General features: G+C 42.6%; 1 protein-coding gene across 2 annotated transcripts in view; it reads left to right on the plus strand.

Moving 5' to 3' along the window:
- Positions 1-25,491, plus strand: part of COL19A1 (collagen type XIX alpha 1 chain) — a 445,397-nt gene that overhangs the window by 317,671 nt on the left and 102,235 nt on the right. For both annotated transcript variants that reach the window (XM_027550856.1, XM_027550857.1), the window contains one exon: positions 18,515-18,568. In XM_027550856.1, the coding sequence (XP_027406657.1) occupies positions 18,515-18,568 (54 nt within the window). The remainder of the gene's footprint in view (positions 1-18,514; positions 18,569-25,491) is intronic.

Raw genomic sequence — 25,491 nt, forward strand, 5'->3', positions numbered from 1 at the left:
TGTGTGTTACAGGGTCTTACGACAGTGTGAAACAGAAAAACTAGTAACTCTCTCTCTTATTGAACAATAATCAAATAATATGCAGTGTCCCTCAAATGAGTGAATAGTGTAGTATACAATTTTAGCGCATGTGTTTGAGCAATTAGCCTTCAGAAAAGTTAGGGGAAATTCTTTTATTGATTTATTCTGATCAATGTGAATGTCTGAAAAAAACCAAGGAATAGGAGTTTTCAGGAGCCATGGACCCTTGGATAACAGCATACTTTGCTCAGTTTCTTCAAGAAAATGTCTTTCCCTCCAAGGATTTAAGAGATGTTCCCTAAGTCTTCCCTAAATCAGAGATAGTGTTGTTATTCAGGGGAGTGTCAAAGAAGATTTTAGAAAATTAAAGAAAGAAATCTTGAATGGCCTGAAGCATCTCATATAATTAAAACGTTTTAACCAACCATTCTATTTTTGATTCTTTGTTCTGAGGCCAAATTTGTGTTTTTTCACTTTCTTAAGAAACTTATCTTTTTACAAAAAATAATTTCCCACCACTTTGTGTGTGTGGAAGGACAACCTTTTACAGCATAAGAAAGTACATTTCCTAGGGGAAAAAAATCTAATAAAGGAATATTTACTAAAAGTAGATTTTTTGAACTAATGTTATTAGATTTTCTTTCATCAAAAAAAGATTGTTTCATCAAAGTCATGTGTATTACTCCAAGTTAGCTTTCCATACTTAATAGCAATCTTTTTTTCTCTTTGAGGAAGCTTTAGTTGAAGTTTACATGCATGTAATCTGCATATAATAAAATTATTCTCAATTGGAATGCTGGTAATTGAGGAGCAAGTGACTCAATCTTAGAGTTGGCAACAACCCTTTATGATGAACATACCTTTTATAAAATGTTGGTCCAGTTTCCTGATAGTAAGCAGAGCTGATCTATACAAAGGAAAGCTCCCAAATTCTCCCAAGTGACTTCTCTCATCTTAGTTTGAATGAATATTCTTCATTGGAGGGAAACCAGTATGCCGCGGTATCTTCAGTTGGGGTGTCTGTGTGTGTGTGTGTGTGTGTTAGTTGCTTATCGTGTCTGACTCTTTCCAACCCCATAGACTGTAGCCCACCAGGCCCCTCCGTCCATGGGATTCTCCAGGAAAGAACACTGGAGTGGGTTGCCATTTCCTTCTCCACTGATTCAAAGCAGGTTTTCAGAGAGGACGCACGAGACCCTTAAGCATCTGCCTGGGGAAGGAAGAGCAGAAACCGGAGGAAACAGTACTAAAGACAGAGCAAGATGAGTCGGGACAGACAGTCAGAGCACTAGCTCTGTGTTCGGTACTCCATTGCCAGTGCCTTATCCTCAGAACTCTTGTGAGAGCGTAAGCGATGCTCATTTTACAGTGGGGTAAAGGAGGCTCAGAGGCATCCAGTAACTTGACTGGGACGGCTCAAGTGTAAGTGCTGGTTTAGTCACTAAGTCATATCCGACTCTTTTGCAACCCCAGCCTGTAACCCACCTAGCATGTCTGTCCGTGATTTCTCCCAGGCAAAAATACTGGGATGGGCTGCCATTTCCTTCTCCAGGAGATCTTCCCCAAGTATAAGTAGGTGTTGAAACCCAGGAATGGATCCCTAAACCTCCCTTTATTCTGCTAGATCCCAAGTGTGAAAGACAAGATTCTGCACTGCAGCTGGACTAGGGTCAGCCTTACTTAAGCAAACCCAGAACAGGACTTGATGTTCCCACCTGAAAGCCCAGCACTGCGGTGCCTTGGGATCGAGTAGATGTTCCGGGACATTTCATCGGACGTTTCCAGGTCTCCGCTTCCTTTTCCCTAAACTTGAAATGATAGCACTTTCTTCATCTGCCTCCATGTATGTGAAAGAACTTTTTGGAAATGTAAATCTCTAAGTATACCCTAAATACACTCATATTATTTTGAACTTTTCTGTTCAAAATCCAGTTAACCCAAACTGAAATGTCTGTCAGTGAATTGCTCAAGTGCAAGACTGCACGCTCTGTAAATGAGTATGTAATAGCCTGTCTGGATGTATAAACCTGCTCTTGAAGACACACACAAGTTACTCCCATCAGGCGATGCTATCAGCACATCGACAGGGATGTCTTCTTCTCCCCTGGTTTATTTTGTGGGACTGACGTCCTCATGGACTTGCTCATCTCTGGTGAGCTGCTGAATTTTATTAGATGTCATGTTCTCTAAGTCCTGGCCATCTTCACTTACTCTCCCCCCCAAAAAAAAAAACACAATTCTTTGTCTTTCAAGCCTTCCAGTCGTCTGAGCGGCATAAAGAATGGAAAATAGTGGCTTTGTGTTAGGATGATGCTTGGAGAGTCTCAGGATGTAAAATGCCTTAGTTTATTTCCAAGTACCCTGGGTTTTTGTTCCTTCAGAAGCAAGAGCAGAGGAGCTGGCAGTGAGGCGGAGCAGAGCATTTAACTAATGAGCCATTAAAAGCCGTACATTTGAGCCCACCCTTCTGACATTTGCCTCACTTCTCATTCATCATCACTGTAAACATGTTTGTTAAAAACTGCAATAATTTGAAAATGTGTTATTATTCCTCTCGGTTGCAGGCAGAGCTCTTGATTTCTTTTCTTTTTTTTTTTCTGGTATTGTCTTTGTGCATTGTTTCATTGTTGTGGTAAGAGAATTGAGCAGTGGGCTCACATGTGTCACATTTCAGCACAGCGATTTATTTGAAAAGAGAAATTCACGTAATTTGTAACATGGGGCAGCAGCTCCCTCTACTGTTTCCACTGGAAGAGTTCTAGGAAAAGAATGTTGAGCCAATGTCTGCAAACTGTTCAGTGTATGAGGCTTAATTATAAAGCTGCATGATTTTCAAACTTTATTTTCAGGGTTTTGTTACATCTTATGCTTATCCTATATTTTAAATACAAATACCAGTTCATCAGGGCTTCCCAGGTAGTGCTACTGGTAAAGAACCTGCCTGCCAATGCTGGAGACATAAGAGACCTAGGTTCAATCCCTGGGTTAGGAAGATCCCCTGGAGGAGGGCATGGCAACCCACTCCAGTATTCTTGCCTGGAGAATCCCCATGGACAGAGGAGCCTGGCGCATCACAGTTCATAGGGTCGCAAAGAGTTGGATATGGCTGAAGTCACTGAGCACGCATGCACCAGTTCATCAACAGTCATTTTCAATGTCAACTTGATGCCCTCTTGAAGTGAAAGACCCTAGCTCATGGATCTCTAAAATGCTGACCTATTTTAGCATGCTTATAAAACTCCAGCATGAGTTTTGTGGGAGCTGACTCCAGTGGAATTTATGCTTTTTTACTAAAGCAACTGTATGATTTAAAACATACACAACCATGTTGTTTTTATTTTCATTTTAACTTCAGTGTAGAATTTCTTTCACCTTTAGGATATGAGTCCTAGCTCAGTCCTGAAGGTTAATGGTCACACAGCACTTGTTCAGTCGCTCAGTCGTGTCTGACTCTTTGCTACCATGGACTGCAGCATTCCAGGCCTCCCTGTCCTTCACTATCTCCCGCAGTTCACCCAAACTCATGTCCATTTAGTTGGTGCTGCCAACCAACCACCTCATCCTCTGTCGTCCCCTTCTGCTCCTGCCTTCAGTCTTTCCCAGCATCAGGGTCTTTTCCAGTGAGTCAGCTCTTCGCATCATGTGGCCACAGGATTGGAGCTTCAGATTCAGCATCAGTGCTTGTAATGAATATTCAGGATTGATTTCCTTTAGGATTGACTGGTTTGATATCCTTGCAGTCCAAGGAACTCTCAAGAGTATTGCCTAACACCACAGTTTGAAAACATCTATTCTTCGGCACTCAGCCTTCTTTATGGTCCAACTCTCACATCCATATATGACTACTGGAAAAACCATAGCTTTAACCTTTGTTGACAATGTAATGTCTCTGTTTAATATGCTGTCTAGGTTTGTCATAGCTTTTCTTCCAAGGAGCAAGTGTTTAATTTCATGACTGCAGTCACCACCTCCTATACAATTTTCAAACCTCTGTCCAAGGTTATTCAGGCACTCTATCAGATCTAATCTTTTGAACGTGGTTAAAGGAGTAAATTTAGGGTGTGAAATTGAATTCATTTATCCAACAAATATTTATTGATCATCTACCAATGTGTTAATCACTATTACAAACCTTGAGGACACACTGTTTTGAAAACAAAAATGTAGCAACAAACAAACCCAAGGCCTCTACCTTTTTAGTAATTTACCCTCTAGCATGTGGGTGGGATGGGGGATGATTAAGAGACAATTCCATGGGTAGACAAAACAATGTCAGCTTAATATGCGGTGCTGCGGGAAATAAAAAGGGTAATGTGCAAGTGGTTTGGAAGGAAGAGGCGTTGCTCTAGTTAAGGTGGTCCACGTGGCATCTCTGAGCATCTAGGTGACCTTACTTGAGAAGGAACCAGCCCCCTGAGGCCCAGATCAAGAACCTTCCCACTGGGAAGACCTGGATGTGCAGAAGGCCTGAGGTGGCAAAGAGGCTGCCGGCTGCCATAAGCAGAAAGGAGCCGGGAGAAGAGCAGCGTCAGAGGGTGCTTTGGAGTTGCGTGGCTTGGCCTTATGAGGGGGGCGTTGAGGGGTGGGCAATCAGTTGATAAGGAAGATAATCAACCAGTCACATCTCCCTCTTCTAGGTCTTTGTATGTGGTTTTATCTTAGGGGATTAGATTTTTATTTTGATGTGATGAAATTGTCCCTACTGATAACACAAAAGGCATCATCATTGTAGCACATCATTCCCAGTCTTTGCACAGACAAGGAATAGATTTGTTTGCTGAGAAAACAAGGAAACAGACAAAGCTTTGAGAGTAGCCCACTTCATTTCTGCCCAGCCTAAATCCAGGGGACACCATGTTTTTCCTTCAAGATGGAGACTCTCGCCACAGATAAGTCATTCTTCCCTCTTCCCCACACCTAGACCTAAGGCTTCCTACCTGTCCGGCTGCAGGTTCAGTGCGATGAGCACTATAACTATGAAAGTACGTGCTCTGTAAACACCATGAAACCAGTGCCTTCCTGCATCTGTGCCCTGTTATTTATCAATCTCCCCACCTTATCTGTCTTCATGTCCAACCTTATTTCCTTACACCGGGGACTCAAGGTGCAAAGGTAATGTTTCAGCCAATAGCAAGGTCCCCTCTGTAAGAAGTCAGTGCCCCAAACATACTCTGGACCGCTGAATGAAGTAGATGACAAAAGTGTCCAATTAAAACATTTCACTTCTTATTAAAACACTCTGTGTGTGACTATGGGCATTTTGAGATCCACCGTGTCTCAACAGGAATGCAGTTCATGATCTTAACATTCATCTCCAAACCTTGAACTAACCAGGGTTTTCCATTTTTCAGTTTTCCTTTCAGCAAAGACCCTTAGTCTCTCTGGCCTATTAAACAACTAAAGGCCATGTACTGTAATGATAGTATCTTCAGAGGAAATGAACCTAACCGTTTATCTATGTCATTGGGAATAGTAATTTTATTCTTAATAAAAAATAAGATGACTTCCTCGGATTTAAAAATAAAGACCTATAAAATGAAGACATGGTCATTTAATCATTTTTATTGCCACTTGTCCCCAGCAGGGTCATGGTCCCAGACAAGACAGCTGTTGCCAACATTGCTAAAATTCCGCTGTCACCTTGTACAGCCACAGAATCCATAGACATGCATGTGAGGCAGCTGGGGTCTCAGGTTGAGAATGCGAAAATTAGCATGTGGGTTCTGTACCCTAATTACTTCTCTCTTTTTCTCCCCATGAACAGCAGTAGTGAGACATTATTAGCCACTTCTGACTGCCTGAGTTTTTTGGTTTTTTTTTTTTTTACTAATTATAAATACACTCAGGAAGAAAAGGATTTTATGTTCTTATAGCCACTGACTCCTTTTTTTCATTCCAGGTCATGTTGTTGAAACCAACTATTAAGACTTCTGAGTGACATGCATTGTGTATAGCAATGATGGGACAGAATGATTAAAATCCTTGCTATATGGTTACCAAACTTGTTATTAGTTGGCTCAGTGCATGGATTAAATACTGTTTCTTTGCAGTAGGTAAACAGTACTGCTACTGCTAAGTCACTTCAGTTGTGTCCGACTCTGTGTGACCCCAGAGACGGCAGCCCACCAGGCTCCCCCATCCCTTGGACTCTCCAGGCAAGAACACTGGAGTGGGTTGCCATTTCCTTCTCAAATGCCTGAAAGTGAAAAGTGAAAGGGAAGTCACTCAGTCGTGTCCGACTCTTAGCGACCCCATGGACTGCAGCCTACCAGGCTCCTCCGCCCATGGGATTTTCCAGGCAAGAGTACTGGAGTGGGGTGCCATTGCCTTCTCCGAGGTAAAAAGTAAGGATTTAATAAATCTGATTGGCCTTTGAGAAATATTCAGAAAGGGAGGCTTGTTTCCTAAATATTTTATAATTTGTGTTTGATGATATGGTTTCCAAAAGTATCTCCATATAGTATTTAATTTCACTGCTGTATAATTCTATACAGGCAAGAAAAGATTACCTCCATTTTAACAATAAGGAAAGTCTGTACTTTGGGAAGTAAGGGGCTTAGCTAAATCCATTTAGTTGGTTTTCTCTGCACAGCAACTACAACCTGCTAGGAAATTATTTCCATCAAAAGAGAGAAAAAAAGAAGTTACATGAGTAGAGAAGCAGCAAGTTTTCAGCATTCCCCGGGGAACCTGAAACATGGGAAGAAGTTCTGCAGAAAAGAAGACTCGAAGGGCCTTCGTTTATATCTGTAGTTGCATTAAAAAGTAAAAAGGTCTAAAGCAAATATGGCAGATGGTGTGAGTCAACAACATTGGATTGTGGATTCACGGGATTTATCATATTATACTCTGTACATGTTAGCATGCTTGAAATATTCCAGATTTCTTTGACAAAACAGGAAATGTATCCAGTGGGACAGAGTGAGGTTAGTACCACTAATTTCCTCTTCAGTGGCCTAGAGTGTCAGCATCTTCTCTTTTGCCCGAAATCCCTTGTAGAATGGGGCCAAGTGTTTCAAAAATGAAATCTTTAAGTATTTTTTTCTAGATTCATGTATTGTATGTAACCATGCAGATGCAGATCAATTGAGCCAAGAAATGTCATTTGCAGATTTAGCATCGGTACAACCTACAGATCAGAAAGAAACCGTGATGTCACACATTTGAGCTGAAAGTGGAAGCTACAATCACCCCCAAAATAAAACCTCACTTTGCTTTGTCCAGGATGTCCACAACCATTTGAGTTTGGCACATACCCTTGGTCTCCAGCAGCTCGGTAGTACCCAAGCCAGTGTCATCTGCCTGGCTATGGTTAGGTCTCAGCAGTCTGCCTTGGAAATCACAGTTTGCTATGCATAGGAAGCATTGTCATCCCAGCAACACTTTTTTTAAAAAAAGTTTTATTTTGTTTCGGAATACAGCTGATTAACAGTGTTGTGTTAGTTTCAAGTGGACAGCAAAATGATTCAGTTATGCGTATACATGTATCTGTTCTTTTTTTCCTATTCTTTTTCAAATTCTTTTCCCATTTAGGTTTTTGCATAACATTGAGCACAGACTTAGGGAACGAATTTAGGGTTATGGGGAGAAGAGTTGGGGGAGGGATAGTTAGGGAGTTTGGGATTGATGTGCACTAGCTCCAGTACTCTTGCCTAGAAAATCCCATGGACAGAGGAGCCTGGTGAGCTGCAGTCCATGGGGTCACTGAGGGTCGGACACGACTGAGCGACTTCCCTTTCACTTTTCACTTTCAGGCATTGGAGAAGGAAATGTCAACCCACTCCAGTGTTCTTGCCTGGAGAATCCCAGGGATGGGGGAGCCTGGTGGGCTGCCGTCTATGGGGTTGCACAGAGTCGGACACGACTGAAGTGACTTAGCGGCGGCAGCAGCAGCCTTTTTAAAGAGAGTGAATATTACCAGTTATAGCAAATGGAAACCCAAAGCTTTGATAGGTGCAGGCTGTAGAAGCCAAGCCCTCCTTGGAGTTGAGAGGCACACTGAGAGGCTCCTGAGGTCAGAGCAGGGAGTGGTAGAGGTGTCGCTGTCCCCCACGTATGGCTTCTGCTGATGGTGAACGCTGGGGGACGCATCACTGGATACAGATCATTTGTCCCACGATGTCCGTCCTTCCTAGTTCTCCTGCCCCTGTGGCTTTCATCACCTTGTGCGGGGTCAGTGATGTTGCTTCTGTGAGGAGGCAAGCCACTCTCCAGACCCCTGCTGCTCCTTAGATTACAGGAAGCTGACAAATAATATTTTTGCTTTTGCAGAACACACTGAAGAGAGATGAGTAAGACACATTTTATGGATGGATAAGCAAAATCACAGCATTAGGGAAGGAATCATTTTTTTTTTTTCTAACTATCACAGCATAGAAATCAGCCAACAATTTCCCAACAATGCACTCTATCAGGAATGCAGTGGGCTTTCTACCAGTTAGATGAATTTGTTTCATGGTATCAGGGAAAATAAACTCCTTTAAAAATGATCTTTTTTTTCTCCCTTGGAAAGTAAAGTGTTAAAACCTCCCGCGCTTCCCAGCATAATTTAGAAAATCTGCTTTTATGAAATGGGTTAATTACACCCATTGAATGCATTCACTGTCACAGCCTCATCCTCCCACTCCTGTTCCAGAATGACAAGTAAAACCAGGGACTGTGCAATTTTGGAAAACAATCAGGTCACATATTGAGTATTTTGCTTATTCATACAACCATAAACTGCCTCTGCTTGAGTTCCCTCAATTACACAGCTCAGTGTGCAGGCCAGAAGAGACGAGCCCAGCCCAAGTGAGCACTCCTGGAATACACAGAGGGATGAGTTTGAAAAATGTCCAAAGCGGCAGATGTGAAAAATTCTCATTCAAGATCCAGAAGCTGCCTTTACTGCAATCCCTCACCTGTTAATCCTGCTGCTTCTGAACTTCTGAACCAGGGCTGCTGGCAATAACTTAGATAGACACTTAGGAGCTGTTGATCTTTCTAAGTATAATGCAGGTATATGCTATTTGAGCAGGGGGTGGTGGGGTGGGGTGGGACGGCAGGGATATGGCTGAGACAAGAGAAGATCACTGCTTCTCAACATTCCACAGGTTCACCCAGAATAAGCATTGGCTGCTGGCTTCTAACAAAGCTGCTCTCACCTTCTTGTAGGGGGAGCCCCCAGAAGACGCCCTTGACAAATGCTTGAACCAGTGTGTTGCCGCATCACTTGAATCCTTTCCATTCCCACATGCTGATACACAAATCTCTCTTCCACAGAAACACAATAGCACAATTGTAGTCTTACTTGAAGGGTATTTCATCTTCTTACTAAATGTGACTTCTTTCCCATGACTGTTCTCTACTGCAATTTCATGCTCATAGGAATGGTCAGCCAATCAAAATGGTCCCTAAGCAGTCTTCTCTCTTGATTAGGTAGTCTTTTCCCACCAACTCTGAGCGTTTTTGGGTTTTTCTTCCACCATCTCATACATGCCAAGATTCCACTCTGCGTTTGGTGTCGTTCGATGTTTAAGAGTTACTTAAGATGCTGACCAAGATTGCCAGCGTCTTTCCTTTTTCTTCTCAGAAATCTGCCTCTCCTTATCTAAGCTCTCCTCGATTTTAACGTTCCTTGTATCTGCCTGTGGTTTCTCTCTCTTATCCCTCCCTGCCTCCCATTCTGCTCACTTTCCTCTCCATCTCTTCTTGTCATTCACATCTTTGAAAATGTGCATCTGCACCACGCCCCACAGCTCCCTGTGCTTGGTGCTTGTAGAGTCTGTCTCTCATGAACAGATCTGTGATCTCTTAGGCTTGAATGCCCTACTTGATATTTTTAACCAGCTTTAAGGAGATTGTTTTTTTTTTTTTTTTCCCTGTCATCCCTCCTCTCACTGTGAGGCCAATAGAGGAGTTAAAATATCAAAACCGACCCCCATAGGGTCAGGCCAACTTCGGTCGAAATCTAGCTCTTGTTTATTAGTTGTATGACCTTGGGTAAGCTAGTTAACTTTTTTATTATAAGAAAAATAAGGTTAATCTCTACGTCATTGGATTGTTGTGAGAGTAAAATGCCATAGCATATATACCTGCCGCACGGTTATTACTTTCTGAGGATATCTATTGTTATTTATGACTATTATTGTCATTATCCCATTGTCATTCTCTGCCATCTGCTCATTATTATTTACTTTCTTTCCCAGATTTAATCCAGGACCTCCCAGTTCTAAAGCAAAAGTGTTGATGCTTTGCCAGGTTCTTTGATTATAGTTCTTATGTAGATTTTCTTCTGAGTCCCACCTCTGACAGTCCAAGTTTGTATTAAGACTTAACTCCATTTCTCAGAACCTCATGCCAGAAGGTGAGCCCCAAGGCTGGGGGCTGAGAAGCCGCAGTCTTCAGGATCTGCACCCCTTTCTGTGCCCTCTCCTCCCGTGCACCATACCCACCGTCCCACTGCCCCACCATCTCCACCGTCCCACGTCCCCACCGCCCCACCACCCCACCATCCCCACTGTCCCCACCGTCCCACCGCCCCCACCTTCCCACCACCCCACCATCCCCACCGCCCCACCGTCCCCACCGTCCCCACCGCCCCACCGTCCCCACCGTCCCACCGTCCCCACTGTCCCACTGCCCCACCGCCCACTGTCTCCACCGTCCCCACCGCCCCACCGTCCCACCGTCTCCACCGTCCCACTGTCCACCTTCCCACCGTCCCACCGTCCCCACTGTCCCACCGTTGCCACCGCCCCACCGCCCCACCATCTCCACCATCCCACCATCCCCACCGTCGCCACCGCCCCACCGTCTCCACCGTCCCCAAGTCCCAGCATACCCACTGTCCCCACCATCTCCATGTCTCCACCGTCCCCACCGTCCCACCTCTGCATACCAGCCCTTTACTCCTCCTTTTCTGTCCCATCCAGCTTGCTCTCAGGAAGTACTCCCTGAGTGTCCATAAGAACATACTCAACAACAATAGGAGAACAACTCTTAGACTTGGTTCTACCACTTGTTTGTTGTGTGATTTGGGGGTAAAACTTTGGTTTTTCATGTCAGATGGAAAATATCCATCTCACTTAGTTTTTATGAGAATCAAATAAGGTGACATGTTTTGCAGTCACATGACCCTACCATCTAAGAAAATGTAAGTGAAAACTTATTTAGACTCATCATGAGCTGTGTGAATATGAAATATCTCCTAAGAACATTCATATTTGAGTCCATGAAGAAACTCAACACTGAATAAACCAATCTTTCCTTATGGAGTTTTAGGCATAAACCAGAAGTTGGGTGAGACATTTTCAGAATTAAGAGCCCCTTCCCAGGAACCTTAAATATCACCAAATATGTACTATCTCACCCACATTCCCATTTTAATCCTATGAAGGAGAACTTGAGGTCTCTGTGTTAAAATAGAACTATAGTATAAACACTTAATGAATCCCCTCCTTGCTTCAGAAATCATACTTTGCAGTTTGGTGGAGAAAGCGGCATGGGGGTTGGAGTGTTGTTATCTTTTTAGCCACTAAAAATTTGTTGCAGAAACATTCTCAGAAAAATAATCTACTCTAAAATTACCACTGTTTAACTTAATTAAATTCCAAGAGAATGAAAAAACTCATTTAGAGCAAATACTTAGGTAAATAAAAGGATCTGTGTTTAAAAGAAAAAGAAATTGATTTCCCAAAGATTTTCTAAAGAGTATTATTGATTTTTCTCTCAGAGTTAGGAGACAACTTTCCATGTTAATTCTGGTCAAAAATCCATCCATGGGCTTTTTTCTGCTTAAGTGGAGCTTGCTGAAACTTTGTTTTCAATAATTTAGCCGTATTTTTACATTAATCTGATTCTGTTGGCCTTGTCTTCTGCGAGTTTGAAAGCAGCAAGACCACCGCTCAGTTTGCTACCATTTCTAATTGAAATGAAAACCAACAAGTGGCTATACCTTCAAAACTTTTCTTTCAAAAGATTCTGTTAAATTCAGCAAATGTGGGTGGGTGTGGGGTACTATGTGTATGATAAGATTAAAAAAATGGAAACTCCTCATCTTCAAGGACTTTTCATTCCAGCTGAAAAGATCAACATGTACTCAAAACACCATAATCAGTGTAAAGGTGCTTCACCAAGTTATATATAAAGTTATAAATGGAAATATATTGATGTATATGAGAAAAACTCACTCTTAACATTAACTTTCCCCAAATTATTGTATTATTGAAATATTGCCCCATCTTACCATTCCTGCGGATGAGGTTCGGCTTCCTAATCATTTTTTAATATCAGAAAAATAATTACCCATCTCTGCCTTTTCTACTAGCCATTGGAAAATTTAAAATATTTCTTGAAAATTAACCCAAATGAGTTTTCAGTAACAAACTTTCTATTATATCTCTGCTTATAGCAAAGTTGCCTTTTGAGCATGTTTTGAAGAAAGTTGATTAGTACAACTTTTTTCATAGTTAGGGTTTTGATATTTCAAAGGTTGTTAGCGAAGTTAGTTGGAAACCCACAAGGCCAGAAAGCAGTTGAGTACAACCTTAAAATATGTGTTTGTGAATCCTGAAAGGAGCTCCTGATGAGAGATCCTGAAGAGCTCTGGTGTGCAGAGATGAGTAGTACCCAGATGGTGCGCGGAGGCCTCGTCAGCAGTTATGGGGATCTGAAGGATGCTTTCAGAGAAGAGGGAGGAAGGAAACAGTTCAGGAGAGGACCGGGGCGGGGGCAGAGTGACTGAAGAGCCACAGAGGCCTCAGTTCAGAGCACTGAGGGTGCGCTGAAGCTAACCCAAAGGCCCAGCCCTGGTGGGCACAGAGGGCTCACAGCAAAGGACAGGGAGGGGAAAAAAGATAAAAGTGGATTCTTCAAGTTCCGCGTGCTGTATGAACTGCTGAAAAGCGAAAGTGCAGCCAAGACCAGGACTGAAGAAGCCTTAACAGAGAACCCTTCCATGCTTCAAACACAGGGAATCTATAGCCCAGACTGAATTCTGAGCAAGTGAGAAGGCCAACAGTTCACCATTTTCCACACTAGCATCCGGTGATGCTGGTGGCCGACATCATGTTATTTCTGTCTTCCACCTCTAGCAAGGTGTTACCAAAAACAAAATGCTTTAAACTACCACTAACAGTTTATGTTCCCAAGTTGAACGCAGCTTTCATTCACTTCTTCACGCCAGGTCCAATTCTTCGCAGCACGAAACAGCATCTGGGTCTCTCCCCACATGAGGCTGATAAACAGCTCAGATAAGTAACACGTGAGCACAGTTGGGTTCTGAACAGGTGTGTCTCGCTGGAGTTCACGAGTGTTTTAAAACTGCTGTGTGGTTGTGTACTTATCACATTAGCCCACATATCCTGTGTATCCCAATTCAACACAAATAGAGTGAAGCAGAGTGGCACAGGAGACAGATATTATGTAGCCATGATGTCCATACAGCTGTGCTGTGGGTCATTGTCAGGGACAGGATATCGGGACACGTTTCTTCTGCATAAACCTTCAGCTGGTCTTCCTAGTAGAACCCCTGAGAATGTTAACCAAGGCTGACATGCCCTCCGTGGCTGGCCCCTCTTCTCCTGGGCCTGAGTCATCTAAGCATGTCTCCTTGCTATGCGTGTGTGCTGTTGCTTCAGTCGTGTCTGACTCTTTGAGACTTTGTGGACTGTAGCCCGCCAGGCTCCTCTGTCCATGGGATTGTCTGGGCAAGAATACTGGAGTGGGTTGCCATGCCCTCCTGCAGGGGATCTTCCTCAGAGAAAGCCACCTCTTGAGCACCCAGGAGCATCTACTGACGCCATGTGATGCCTGAGGATTAGTCACTTATACACGTCTTTCATGTCTTCCTCCTCATGCTTTGTTGATGATCTACAGGGCTGACAGCTCTTAATAAACTTGGAAACAAATGAGTCTGGATCTCCTCTAGCCATGCTTTGTATCAGCACGGAAAACAGAAAAATAGCACATCTCTAGGGGATGTGGCTATAGGGCAACCACTGATTCCAAGACCCCGGGGTCTGTATTGTTTTTCTGACACTAATCAGAGAACTGCCTTTGGCGTTTACATGCACCCTGTTTCTCTGTGGTCACTATTCCCGACCTGATGGAGGTTGATCAGCGCCTGGAGGCACCACAGCCCTGGCTGTAGTCCGGCAGGATGGAGGCCCCAGTCCCGGCTCTTCTGCCAGTCGCCAGAGGGTTTTTCTGCCCCCTGGGAGAGTTTGTGAGAAGTGCTGCCTGCAGGCTAGACTGTTCGCTGTAAATCTCTGTTACATTATGTTTGGAATTTGTGGTATCCAATGTATCCCAGGGACTGAAAAGAACAAGAAAGAAAAAAATCATCATAAGTGCTCATCAGCAAATGAAGCCCCAGAGACTAAAATTTCTGGTTGGCCTCATTTGGAAGGCGACTCTATGAGTCTGACATTTTATGGCAAGAACAGGACATGAGAGAGTGTTCAGTTCAGTTCAGTCGCTCAGTCGTGTCCGATTCTTTGCAACCCCATGTGTGGAAGTTACTTTTATAGGTTTATCAATCTTGTGGGTATCTGAATAATGTTGTTCAGACTTTTCTGTTGACCAGTGACCCTGTTCAGCCGGCTCTGCTCTTGCTATTGTTTTTAGAGGGAAGAGTGGCCCTGGGCTCCCCTGCCTCGCCCTGGGAGGTGTGCTCACCCACAGGCTTCTGGGTGAAGAATGTGTTCTGTATTCATGGAAAACAGGTGCATGCCACAGACAGATAACCAGTCTGTGAAAGACCAGACCCAGTTCTCACCCAACTTTTTAAAAGATTAGCCCCATCCCATTATTTTTTCTGTCCTCATCCACCATGCCACCTGTCTGTGCTGGGCAGGCCCTACCATGCTGCTCCCTGTAAGACCCTTCCAGAGGCCTTCTGCGTGTGCCCTCTGACCACCTTCTCGGTCAAGCTCTGCAAAGGAAGATAAGATGCATTTTGAGTATAGTTGTGATAGGGAGGTATCTGGGGGCTAGCCAAGCAAAATCTCCCTATCACGACTGGAGAGAATATATGAAGATAGATTCGGGCTGTAGAGAGAGGCCTCGCTCAGCCCTCCAGCAGCACTGCCTCCAGAGAAAGTGTGTCAGGCACACTGCTGGCTCATATGAAGTGCTAAGTCCAGTTTTGCTTATTTTATTTTCAATTTCAGTATTGTAAGTAAAACAGGAAAGAGCAATCAGACACTCTGTATCCTTCAGGTCATGGTCAGCATGACAAAAAAATTACCCCCAAAGTTATTTTAGGCTGAGAATCTGCTTTACGTTAAAAGAGTAGAGTAAATAAGAAGTGAGTTTGGACCCAGGCTGCCTCCGTTTAGTATCAGCCCTACCGATTACCAGTTGTGTGACCTTGGGCCAGCTAACCATTCCAAATGCTCATTTTCTGTACCTTTGAATTGAAAATAATGAGAGTAGGTACCTTGTGGTGTCATTGTAGAGATTAAATGAGTTAGTCTATTTAAAACCCTTGGTGTAATGCCTGGCACACAACACATACTATATAAATGTCTGCTATTATTATTTGATTGATTCTTATGCTCTAGTTGAGAGATGTTATTAATTGCTCTGCTATATTCGGCACCTTAATTGTTCAGCCTTTCACTTTTAGTTAAGATGAATGTGTCTGAAGCTAAATTTACCCACCACATCACTATTCTTTGATCTAATTGGGCTTATGATCAACACCCATTCACCATTCACCAAATGCCTACCATACACATACTCCTAAGCTACCTGTTGTGGCTACTACTAGATATATATATCTAAGATTCCTGCTTGCCCCATTAAAAATGGTTGCAGAAGGATCAGTGGACTCTCCTGTCTGCTGAGTTTCAAGAATGAGTTCCTAACCCACACCTTCTTGGCCTGGACACTTTGTGAAATAACTCCAACTCAGTGATTGCTTTCCTCCTCACTTCAACTACCTGGCCTAGAATACATCACGCAAAGCTGGCTGATGGGAAGAGAATCTGAAAAATATATAATGCCTTGAGAATTCTTTTCTGACATTAGCTCTGTTTTGATTCCAGCAAGGTAACAGCATCATTTGTCTTTCCAACCACAGTAAGCTCCATTCCTCACAAGGCCTATTATTTTCTCACGAGTTACACCACCCTGATTCCATCATCCATCATTACATCTTCCTGTCCTCAACGTTTAATGACACAAAGCAAAGGCTTCGTGTTAGAAGAGATGTCACAGGCCGTTCATAAGAAATACCTGTCATAAATGTTGACCAATGTTAATCTTTTTCAATATACTTCAGGTGTTACCCATATCAGTGAGTGCCGACAGCAAATGTTTCTTAAAGTATTTCTTTTTTTTTAAGTTGTAGTTGATATACAATGTTGGGTTAGTTTCTGGTGTACAGCAAAGTGACTCATTTTTATAATTTTCATATTATTTTCCATTATGGTTTATCACAGGATATATTGAATATAGTTCCCTGTGCTGTACAGTAAGACCTGTTATTTATCTATTCTGTATGTAATAGTTGACATCTTCTAATCCCAAACTCAGACTCTGATGCTGGGAGGGATTGAGGGCAGGAGGAGAAGGGGACGGCAGAGGATGAGATGGCTGGATGGCATCACTGACTCGATGGACGTGAGTCTGAGTGAACTCAGGGAGACCTGGCGTGCTGCGATTCATGGGGTCTCAGAGAGTCGGACACAACTGAGTGACTGAACTGAACTGAATCCCAAACTCCCAATCCATCCCTCTCCCCATTTGCCAACCACAAGTCTGTTCTCTGTGAGTCTGTTTCTATTTTGTGGATAAGTCTATTTGTGTCATTGTTGAGAGTCCACATTTAAGGGATAGCATATGATATTTGTCCTTCTCTGACTTTACTCAGTATGACACTCTCTAGGTCCATCCATGTAGCTGCAAATGGCATTATTCCACTCCTTTCGATGGCTGAGTGATATTCTACTGTACATGTACCACACACATCCTTTTTATCCATTCACCCGTCAGTGGACACTTGGGTTGCCATTCCCTTCTCCAGAAGATCTTCCTGACCCAGGGATCAAACCTGGGTCTCCCACATTGCAGGCAGATTCTTTACCATTTGAGCCACCAGGGAAGCCCAGTGGACACTTAGGTTGCTTCCGTGCCTTGGCTATTGTAAAAAATGCTGCTGTGAACATTGGGGACCCCGGATCTTTTTGAATTATATTTTTCTCCGGAAGTATGCCCAGGAGTGGGATTGCTGGATCACAAGGCAACTCTATTTTTAGTTCTTTAAGGAACCTCCATCCGAGAAGGCAGTGGCACCCCACTCCAGTACTCTTGCCTGGAAAATCCCATGGATGGAGGAGCCTGGTAGGCTGCAGTCCATGGGGTCGCTAAGAGTCGGGGACGACTGAGTGACTTCACTTTCACTTTTCACTTTCCTGCATTGGAGAAGGAAATGGCAACCCACTCCAGTGTTCTTGCCTGGAGAATCCCAGGGATGGGGGAGCCTGGTGGCTGTCGTCTATGGGGTCACACAGAGTCAGACACGACTGAAGTGACTTAGCAGCAGCAGCAAGGAACCTCCATATTGTTCTCAATAATGCTTGCCTCTTAAAATGTTTCTTCGCTTTTCAAAGCTTGTTCCCTTTTTAAAATAATAATCTTTGTATAATAGTGACTTCGGTTTGCTCAGTCACAGTTTTTTGGCGTGTTACCTTGTGAGAACTTTGCTTCTCTAACATTTTCTCTCCTCCTAGAAGCTTTTGAAGTGTAGATGAAATTGCCGTCTCTTTTCTTAGATAGCTGAATATATCTTAGCCTGAACTACTTGAATTAAAATCATGCTAATCTTTGCATTTTCGTCTACCCCTCTCCCCAAAATGCAATCCTTGAAAAACTCAGAAAGTTTTAGGGAGAGACAGGTTTCTTTACTTCCTTTTTATCTTCCTGCATCTCACTATAATGCTTTGTGAATATCCCCATATCAACTGAAAACCACTTAAATGTCTCAAACCTGACATTACACAGCAAATATCTTTTTGTGGCCTGAAGGCTTATGGGCAGCCCATTTTTATCCAAGAAGAGTAAAGCAAAAGGAAAAAGGAAAACTGCTTTTCCTTTATCTTTTAAGTTAATAACACATGGACGGCACACATTTATTTCTGTAACATGTTGATCAAAGTCTTCTAAGAAGTGTCAGCAATAAACTGGAGCCCTTGAGCTCTTCCCTTGAGGAGTTTCATGGGTACAATTCCTTTCAATAAAGAATATGCTGATGGCTGACTGTCTAGTAATATGTTACATGTTCCCAGTTAGGACCTTTCTTTGGATTCATGTTGGATTCAACTTGGAAATATATTTGGGAACCTGATAAGTTAATGTCCATGTAATTCTCTATTAATTAGAATACTTAACTTAAACAGACTCTTCCTTTTTCTTACCTGTAAGATTTCAAGAATTCTTAGGCATGTTATTTAAATACACATTGTTTTGATAAATGTTTACATATGCCTTTGATTTATTTCTAATACAGGGACCCCCTGGAGTACAAGGAATGCAACAGACTCTCGATGGATATTATCACAAGGTATGGTTTCTTTCACTCACATCTTGTATACAGAGATTTTATGTGATGTTATATTTGAAAAATAATTGCTAACTGCTCAGACCTTGAAGCATAATCACATGTGCTTAACATCTTTCTATAATGAAAATATATTTCCGAAAAACTATTTTGCTCAGCATCTTTTTACAAAACCAGGATTTTTAAATAATTCATTTCAAAGTTTGCAAAACTTCATGTAAAAAACTTAATGCAAAACCATGTTTCACCAGTGATAGTATCCTATGTTTAGCTTCCCTGAGGGCAGAAAGAGATTATTTACTTTCTTAGAACTCTGGGTAGTGCAACAGATGTCTTACCAAACCACCAGGTGCTACACTGAAATCTCAAACAAAGGTTGATACACTCTAGGTCAAGACTGAAATCGCCCACCTTTTAGGAAGGAGCCAACTTCCCCAAGGTTTTAAATTACAGTCAGTCTGGATGGAATGTGACCTGGAAGGACCCAAGAGTTTTGCCCCCAATTCTACAAGGAAGCACAGCAGATGGAGAAAAATGGGTGTCAGCAACTGAGTGGGACTCAGAGACCCGAGTGAGACCATTGAGTGACTCATCATCCATCACATGTTTGGGATCCGATTGCTTTGTGTGGGGCATTCTAGCCACTGACTCAGATCCCTTGTAACATCACACTTTATCATTGATAAGCTGCAGATTTGGAGACACTCCCTTTATGTCTCTCCTGTGTTCCTGGCCTCCCTTCCTGCTGACTACTGTTGCTCCTTTGTTTAAAATCCCAAAGAAACACGATGCCTGTGACAGCAGGGCCTTCAAAAGTAGCAGGTGATCAGAAAAGTGCTTATTAAATGACAAGCTAATTAATTCAAAGCCCCAATTCTTATTTCATCAGATTAAGTTCACCATGAAGACATGGATTGTTTGTGGCTGATAAATTCAAAATCAAAAGCATGTAAAGTCTCTTCTGCTTCCTGAATAATCCTGTCTTAAATTTTCTCATCTACATGGATTTCCCAGGGAAAATGGAAAGGAATGTTTATTACATTCTAATGTATATTAGGAAGAATGTTTGAGGTATATTTTATGATTCTTTGGTAAACGTTTTCTGGATAGATCTATCTATACTAGCTTTTCAAAACTATAAGCCTTGGCCTCCATGAAAAAAAGGAAAAGAAGCATATCTAAAATTAATCAATTAGGATATGGTGTGCTTCTGTAACGACATCTATTGGTACAAAGCAGGGTTTAGTATTGGAGAAGGCAATGGCAACCCACTCCAGTACTCTTGCCTGGAAAATCCCTTGGACGGAGGGGCCTGGTGGGCTGCAGTCCATGGGGTCGCTAGGAGTCGGACATGACTGAATGACTTCACTTTATTTTTCACTTTCATGCATTGGAGAAGGAAATGGCAACACACTCCAATGTTCTTGCCTGGAGAATCCCAGGGACGGGGGAGCCTGGTGGGCTGCCGTCTATGGGGTCGCACAGAGTCAGACACGACTGAAGCGACTTAGCAGCAGCAGCAGCAGCAGCAGCAGCAGCAGCAGCAGCAGCAGGGTTTAGTATAAATGCTTCAAAATAATGAGAATGAGTTAGCTCTGATGTCACAGTGTTGGCTAAAAAACTGGAAGACTACGAAATATCACTACCACCCTTAGTATAAAATTTACCAAGTTGCTACTTAGCTACTTGAATATTTGCTGTTTCTTGCACAACTTTTAATGCTCATATCTGTACACAAGTCTCAAACACCACTTCTATATATAGTTTGTCTTGCCAGTGAGTCAGTTTTCCCTTAAATGAAGATATATAGTACATTTATATTTTAGAGTTTAAAGTTGAGAACATAAATCTTTTAACTTTAAGATTTTATTTCCCCCAAAATAGGGCTGACCAGGGCAAGTGAGTGGAGAGTCTTTCTGACAGCAAACCGGTTCTTTGAATTTAGCTGTTGCCTCACCTTAAAAAGGGCTTTCCTGGTGGCCCTGCAGTAAAAAATCTGCCTGCAACACAGGAGACAACAGTTCGATCCCTGGGTCAGGAAGATCCCTTGGAGAAGGAAATAGCAGCCCACTCCAGCATTCTTGCCTGGAGAATCCATGGATAAAGGACCCTAGAGAGCTACAGTGGGGTTGCAAAATGTTGGACATGACTTAGCAACTAAACAGGAGCAACACCTAAAAGAACTCTGGCTGTTGTTACTAACATTACAAGACTGAGGCTCAAGGTATTTAGTCTACCTCTGCTCAGAAGATGACTTCAGAATCAGAGCATGACTGTGTAAACAGGGAGACCTTAGCTTCTCTTCCCCAGATGAAACGTTGTTAGCATTTAACATCAGAAGGCTTTAGACCCACCTGGAAATTAATGGGCCGTAACTTCCAAATGCTTGACTGTTTCCTTCTGAGAATAGTTAAGGGTCTTCCACTGAGATCAGGCTGTTCTACTGAGGTCAGCCTATAGGATGGATGGAGGAGGTGTAGCCCACCTTCCCAACACCTACACTGACTACCTTTCTGGGTTGTAACCACCACCTCCTCACCCTCAGCTCCACAAAGTAAAGGGGCAAACATGCCACGGTGAGTGATCTGTGGTTTTTACCTGGTGTGTCCACACCCACCCCATGCCACCCCTATCTGTTGGGGATGCTGAGGTTGTTTCAATTTGCAATTCATCGCATGCCTGATGGTCTGGCTGTCCGAATAAGCACAGAGTCAAAGGGGGCCCTGAGGGAAACTTTCCTGGAGATTAACTAATGAACCATGTGTTGAAACACATAAAGGGACATCCCAAGGTTAAAATAATCTTCCTGGTTAAATTGGCATTGATTGATGTAACATCTGCATTTGAGTCCTGGGCCTCGGCACTTCAGCTTGCGGTATCTCCAAGCATCCTGCAGCCAGGATTCTGCTGAAATAGCTCCCCCGAGGGATGAGTGGCAGACCACTCAGACACCTCCCCTCTGTGTTCTCACCTAAAGAGTTCCTGGCTCATTCCCTTGTACCAGGAATCCTCAAAGGCAAAGGAATTGCCTTTGGCCCCTGTACGAGAGTTGATATTTTCCTCTACATTTTCCTTGTCATCAGAGGAAGAAATTCAGGCATAAGAAGCCATCTCCTCTCACAGCACAAATCAAAAATGGAATTAGGGAAGAAAAAAGGAAGTGAGGAACAGAGAGCCCAAAGAGGGAGATGGGGACAATTCTAAGTGTGTTTCTATGCATTTTTGCATGCTCTCTTGAGGATGCAATGAGTAAAAGGTAGACTTCCCTCTCCATCAGAAAAATAATTTGCAGAACAGCTAGCTGCTCCCATCCTGCAAGACTGTTTGCAAAGAAGCAGCAATGCTGAGCATGTTCTTCCCCGCAAGGAAAATCTGCTCACAGTCCAGCAAACTGCTCTGCATTGTCTCCAGCTCTGGGGATTGTAATAAAAATTTGATAGGCTCTGTTAACTGCTAAAGCCGTCGGAACCAGAGCTCCTTACAACAATCTAGATTGTAAAGGAAAAAAAGCGTGTTCTCTCTGGAGGCCACGTACAGCAGATTTTACGTTTGATATTGTTTTTTAAAGATCCACATGGAAAATGTGTACTTGGTTATCTTAACATCATCACACTCAGTGCAGTTTGCAGAGAATCAGTCTCATCTGTTGGAGATGGATGCTCTGCCTCCTGGCAACCGATTCCAGCCTTCACTCCTCCACATCATTGATCCAAAAAAACCAATTTGCCAGCAAAATAATCTATTTTTCCTTGTGAGTATCAAATCACAACTTCATTTTCACATGCACAGACTAGCAAGGACAGAAAACACTTCTCCAAAATAAAATATTCAAGATCTTTCCGAGCAGTGAGTTTAACCCAAAGATGGCACAGAACATGAACGCTTCCTAGGAGGCACTGCAGGGAACCCTTCTGGGCCTAGAAGATTTACAGATATAATTTCAGTCCTAATTTTTTGCCTTCCCTTTCCCAGTGCCATAGGATCCACTAGCTTTGGAAAACATAGATTTGGGCACAGACATGGATTTTTGGATTTTTAGCATTATCATGGAGAATCCTGACACTCACCTGGGTCCGCTCCTCCCCTCCAAAGACAACCACACTCAGACCTGGTGAAGTGTGTTTCTGTGAGGCCCTGAGTTGCTGGATGTAGAGCCAGCCTTGGGCTTTCTTTCCAAAGGAACACAACCCTCTTAGGCCACATGTTAATTTGCTAGAATTGTTCTAACAAAGCGTCACAATCTGAGTGGCTTCACCATCAGAAACATGTAACCTCAGAGCTCCGGAGGTACTGGCAGGGCCTCACCATCTCTGAAGCTGCCAGGAGATGTGCATCCCAAGCCTTGCTTTCAGCTCCTGCTGGCTCACTGGGCTTGGGACCCCATAACTCTCATCTTGACATGGTGTTCCCCCATGCGCATGTCTCTGTGTCCGAAGTTTATTTTTATAAGGACACCGTCACATTGAGTTAGGGGTCCACCCTCCTCCATGACCTCACCTGAAGTAACTACTTCTGAAAAAAAATAAAAATTACTTGTAAGTGAGGTCACATGCTGAAGTACTAAGGTTTAGGACTTTAACATGTGAATTGAGGCGACGGGGGTGAACACAATTCAGTGCATAATAGATAACCAGGTTTTTTTGAACCTTATGTCCCCTCGTGCTTAGAATTAAATTCCTAAGGACTAATCTGTGGAATTTTTAATTACCTCATGTCCTGTGAGGGGTTTCGAGTCCTTGGTCTCTTTTATTAGATTGAGCCATAGGAAATTGCTGACATTTGACTCTTAGAAGCCTATAGGGATGGCTGTCTCCTGTTGTGCAGCCTGCAGATTTCTGGAAACTTCCATCTTTCCAGAGAATACCCTCCAGAGGGCAGTTGAAATACTTTGAGTCTTCCACCTGCCTGACTATAGATTACATTAGCCATTTCCCACAAGGAAACAAAGGACATGTCCTTACATCCAAGAATGCTTTTACAAAATTAAAAAAAAAATTTTTGACATATAGGTGATTAATGGGCTTCCCTGATAGCTCAGTTGGTAAAGAATCCACCTGCAATGCGGGAGACCCCAGTTCGATTCCTGGGTTGGGAAGATCCGCTGGAGAAGGAATAGACTACCCACTCCAGCATTCTTGGGCTTCCTTGGTGGCTCAGCTGGTAAAGAATCTGCCTGCAATGCGAGAGACCTGGGTGTGATCCCTGGGTTGAGAAGATCCCCTGGAGAAGGGAAAGGCTACCCACTCCAGTGTTCTGGCCTGGAGAATTCCATGGACTTTATGGTCAGTGGGGTCACAAAGAGTCAGACACGACTGAGTGATTTTCACTTTCATAGGTGATTAATAATATTATACTGATTTTAGGTATACTATATAGCATAGTGATTCTATATTTTTATAGATTATATTCATTTAAACTTATTATAAAGCATTAGCTATCTTCCCTGTGCTATACTTATACCTTTGTTGCTTATTTATTTTATACATAATAGCTTGTACTTCTTAATTCCATACCCCTATCTTGCCCCTCTTCTTCCCTCTTCCCACTGGTAACCACTAGTTTCTTCCCTATATCTGCGAGTCTGTTTCTCTTTTTTATATATACATCTACTTGTCTCATTTTTTAGAGTCCACATATAAGTGATAACATACAGTATTTGTTTTTCTCTGTCCAACTTATTTTACTAAGCCTAATACCTTATGAGTTCATCCATTTTGCTGCAAATGTCAGAATTTCATAATTTTTTATGATGAAGGAGTATTCCATTATATATACTTCACACCTTCTTTATCCATTCATCTGTTGATGGACACTTAAGTTGCCTCCACATCCTGGCTATTGTAAATAGTGCTGGTATGAACACTGGGGTGCATGTACCTTTTCCAAATCAGTGTGTTTTGTTTGGATATATACCCAGAAGTAGAATTTCTGGATCAATGATAGTTCCATTTTTAGCTTTTTGAAGAAACTCCATACTGTTTTCCAGTGACTGCACCAATTTACATCCCACCGGCAGTGTACAAGTATTTCATTTTCTCTACATCTTTGCCAGTATTAGTTATTTGTAGAGTTTTGGAATTAGCCATCCTGATGAGTATAAGGTGATATCTTATTATGATTTTGATTTCCGTTTCTCTCATGATTACAATCTTGAGAATCTTTTCATGTGACTGTTGGTTCTCTGAACGTCTTCTTTGGAAAAATGTCTATTCATTTCTTCTGCCCATTTTTAATTAGGTGTTTGGTTTTTTTTTTTTAATGTTGAGTTACATGAGCTGTTTATGTATGTTGGATATTAACACCTTATCATTCATATTACTTGCAAATATCTTCTCCAGTTCAGTAGTTTGCTTTTTGTTTTCTTGATGGTTTCCTTTGCTGTGCAAAAAAAATTTAGTTTAATTAGGTCCCATTTGTTTATTTTTGCTTTTGTTTCCTTTACTTTGGGAGACAGATCCAAAAAATTATTCTTATGATTTATGTTGAAGAGTATTCTGCCTATGTTTTTCTCTAGAAGTTTTAAAGTATTCAGTCTTATATTTAGTTTTTAATCCATTTTGAATTTATTTTTGTAAATGGCGTTAGAGAATATTCTCCGTTCAGTTCAGTCACTCAGTCATGTCCAACTCTTTGTGACCCCATGGATTGCAGCACGCCAGGCTTCCCTGTCCATCCATCACCAACACCCAGAGTTGAGTTTAAGAGCTTGCTTAAACTTGTATCCATTGAGTCAGTGATGCCATCCAACCGTCTCATCCTCGGTTGTCCCCATCTCTTCCTCCCTTCAGTCTTTCCCAGCACCAGGATCTTTTCCAGTGACTCAGTTCTTCATATCAGGTGGCCAATGTATTGGAGCTTCAGCTTTAGCATCAGTCCTTGCATTGAATATTCAGAACTGATTTCCTTTAGGATTGACTGGTTTGATC

Source organism: Bos indicus x Bos taurus, chromosome 9 (genome assembly GCF_003369695.1).
Source record: "Bos indicus x Bos taurus breed Angus x Brahman F1 hybrid chromosome 9, Bos_hybrid_MaternalHap_v2.0, whole genome shotgun sequence".
Classification (NCBI taxonomy): Eukaryota; Metazoa; Chordata; class Mammalia; order Artiodactyla; family Bovidae; genus Bos; species Bos indicus x Bos taurus.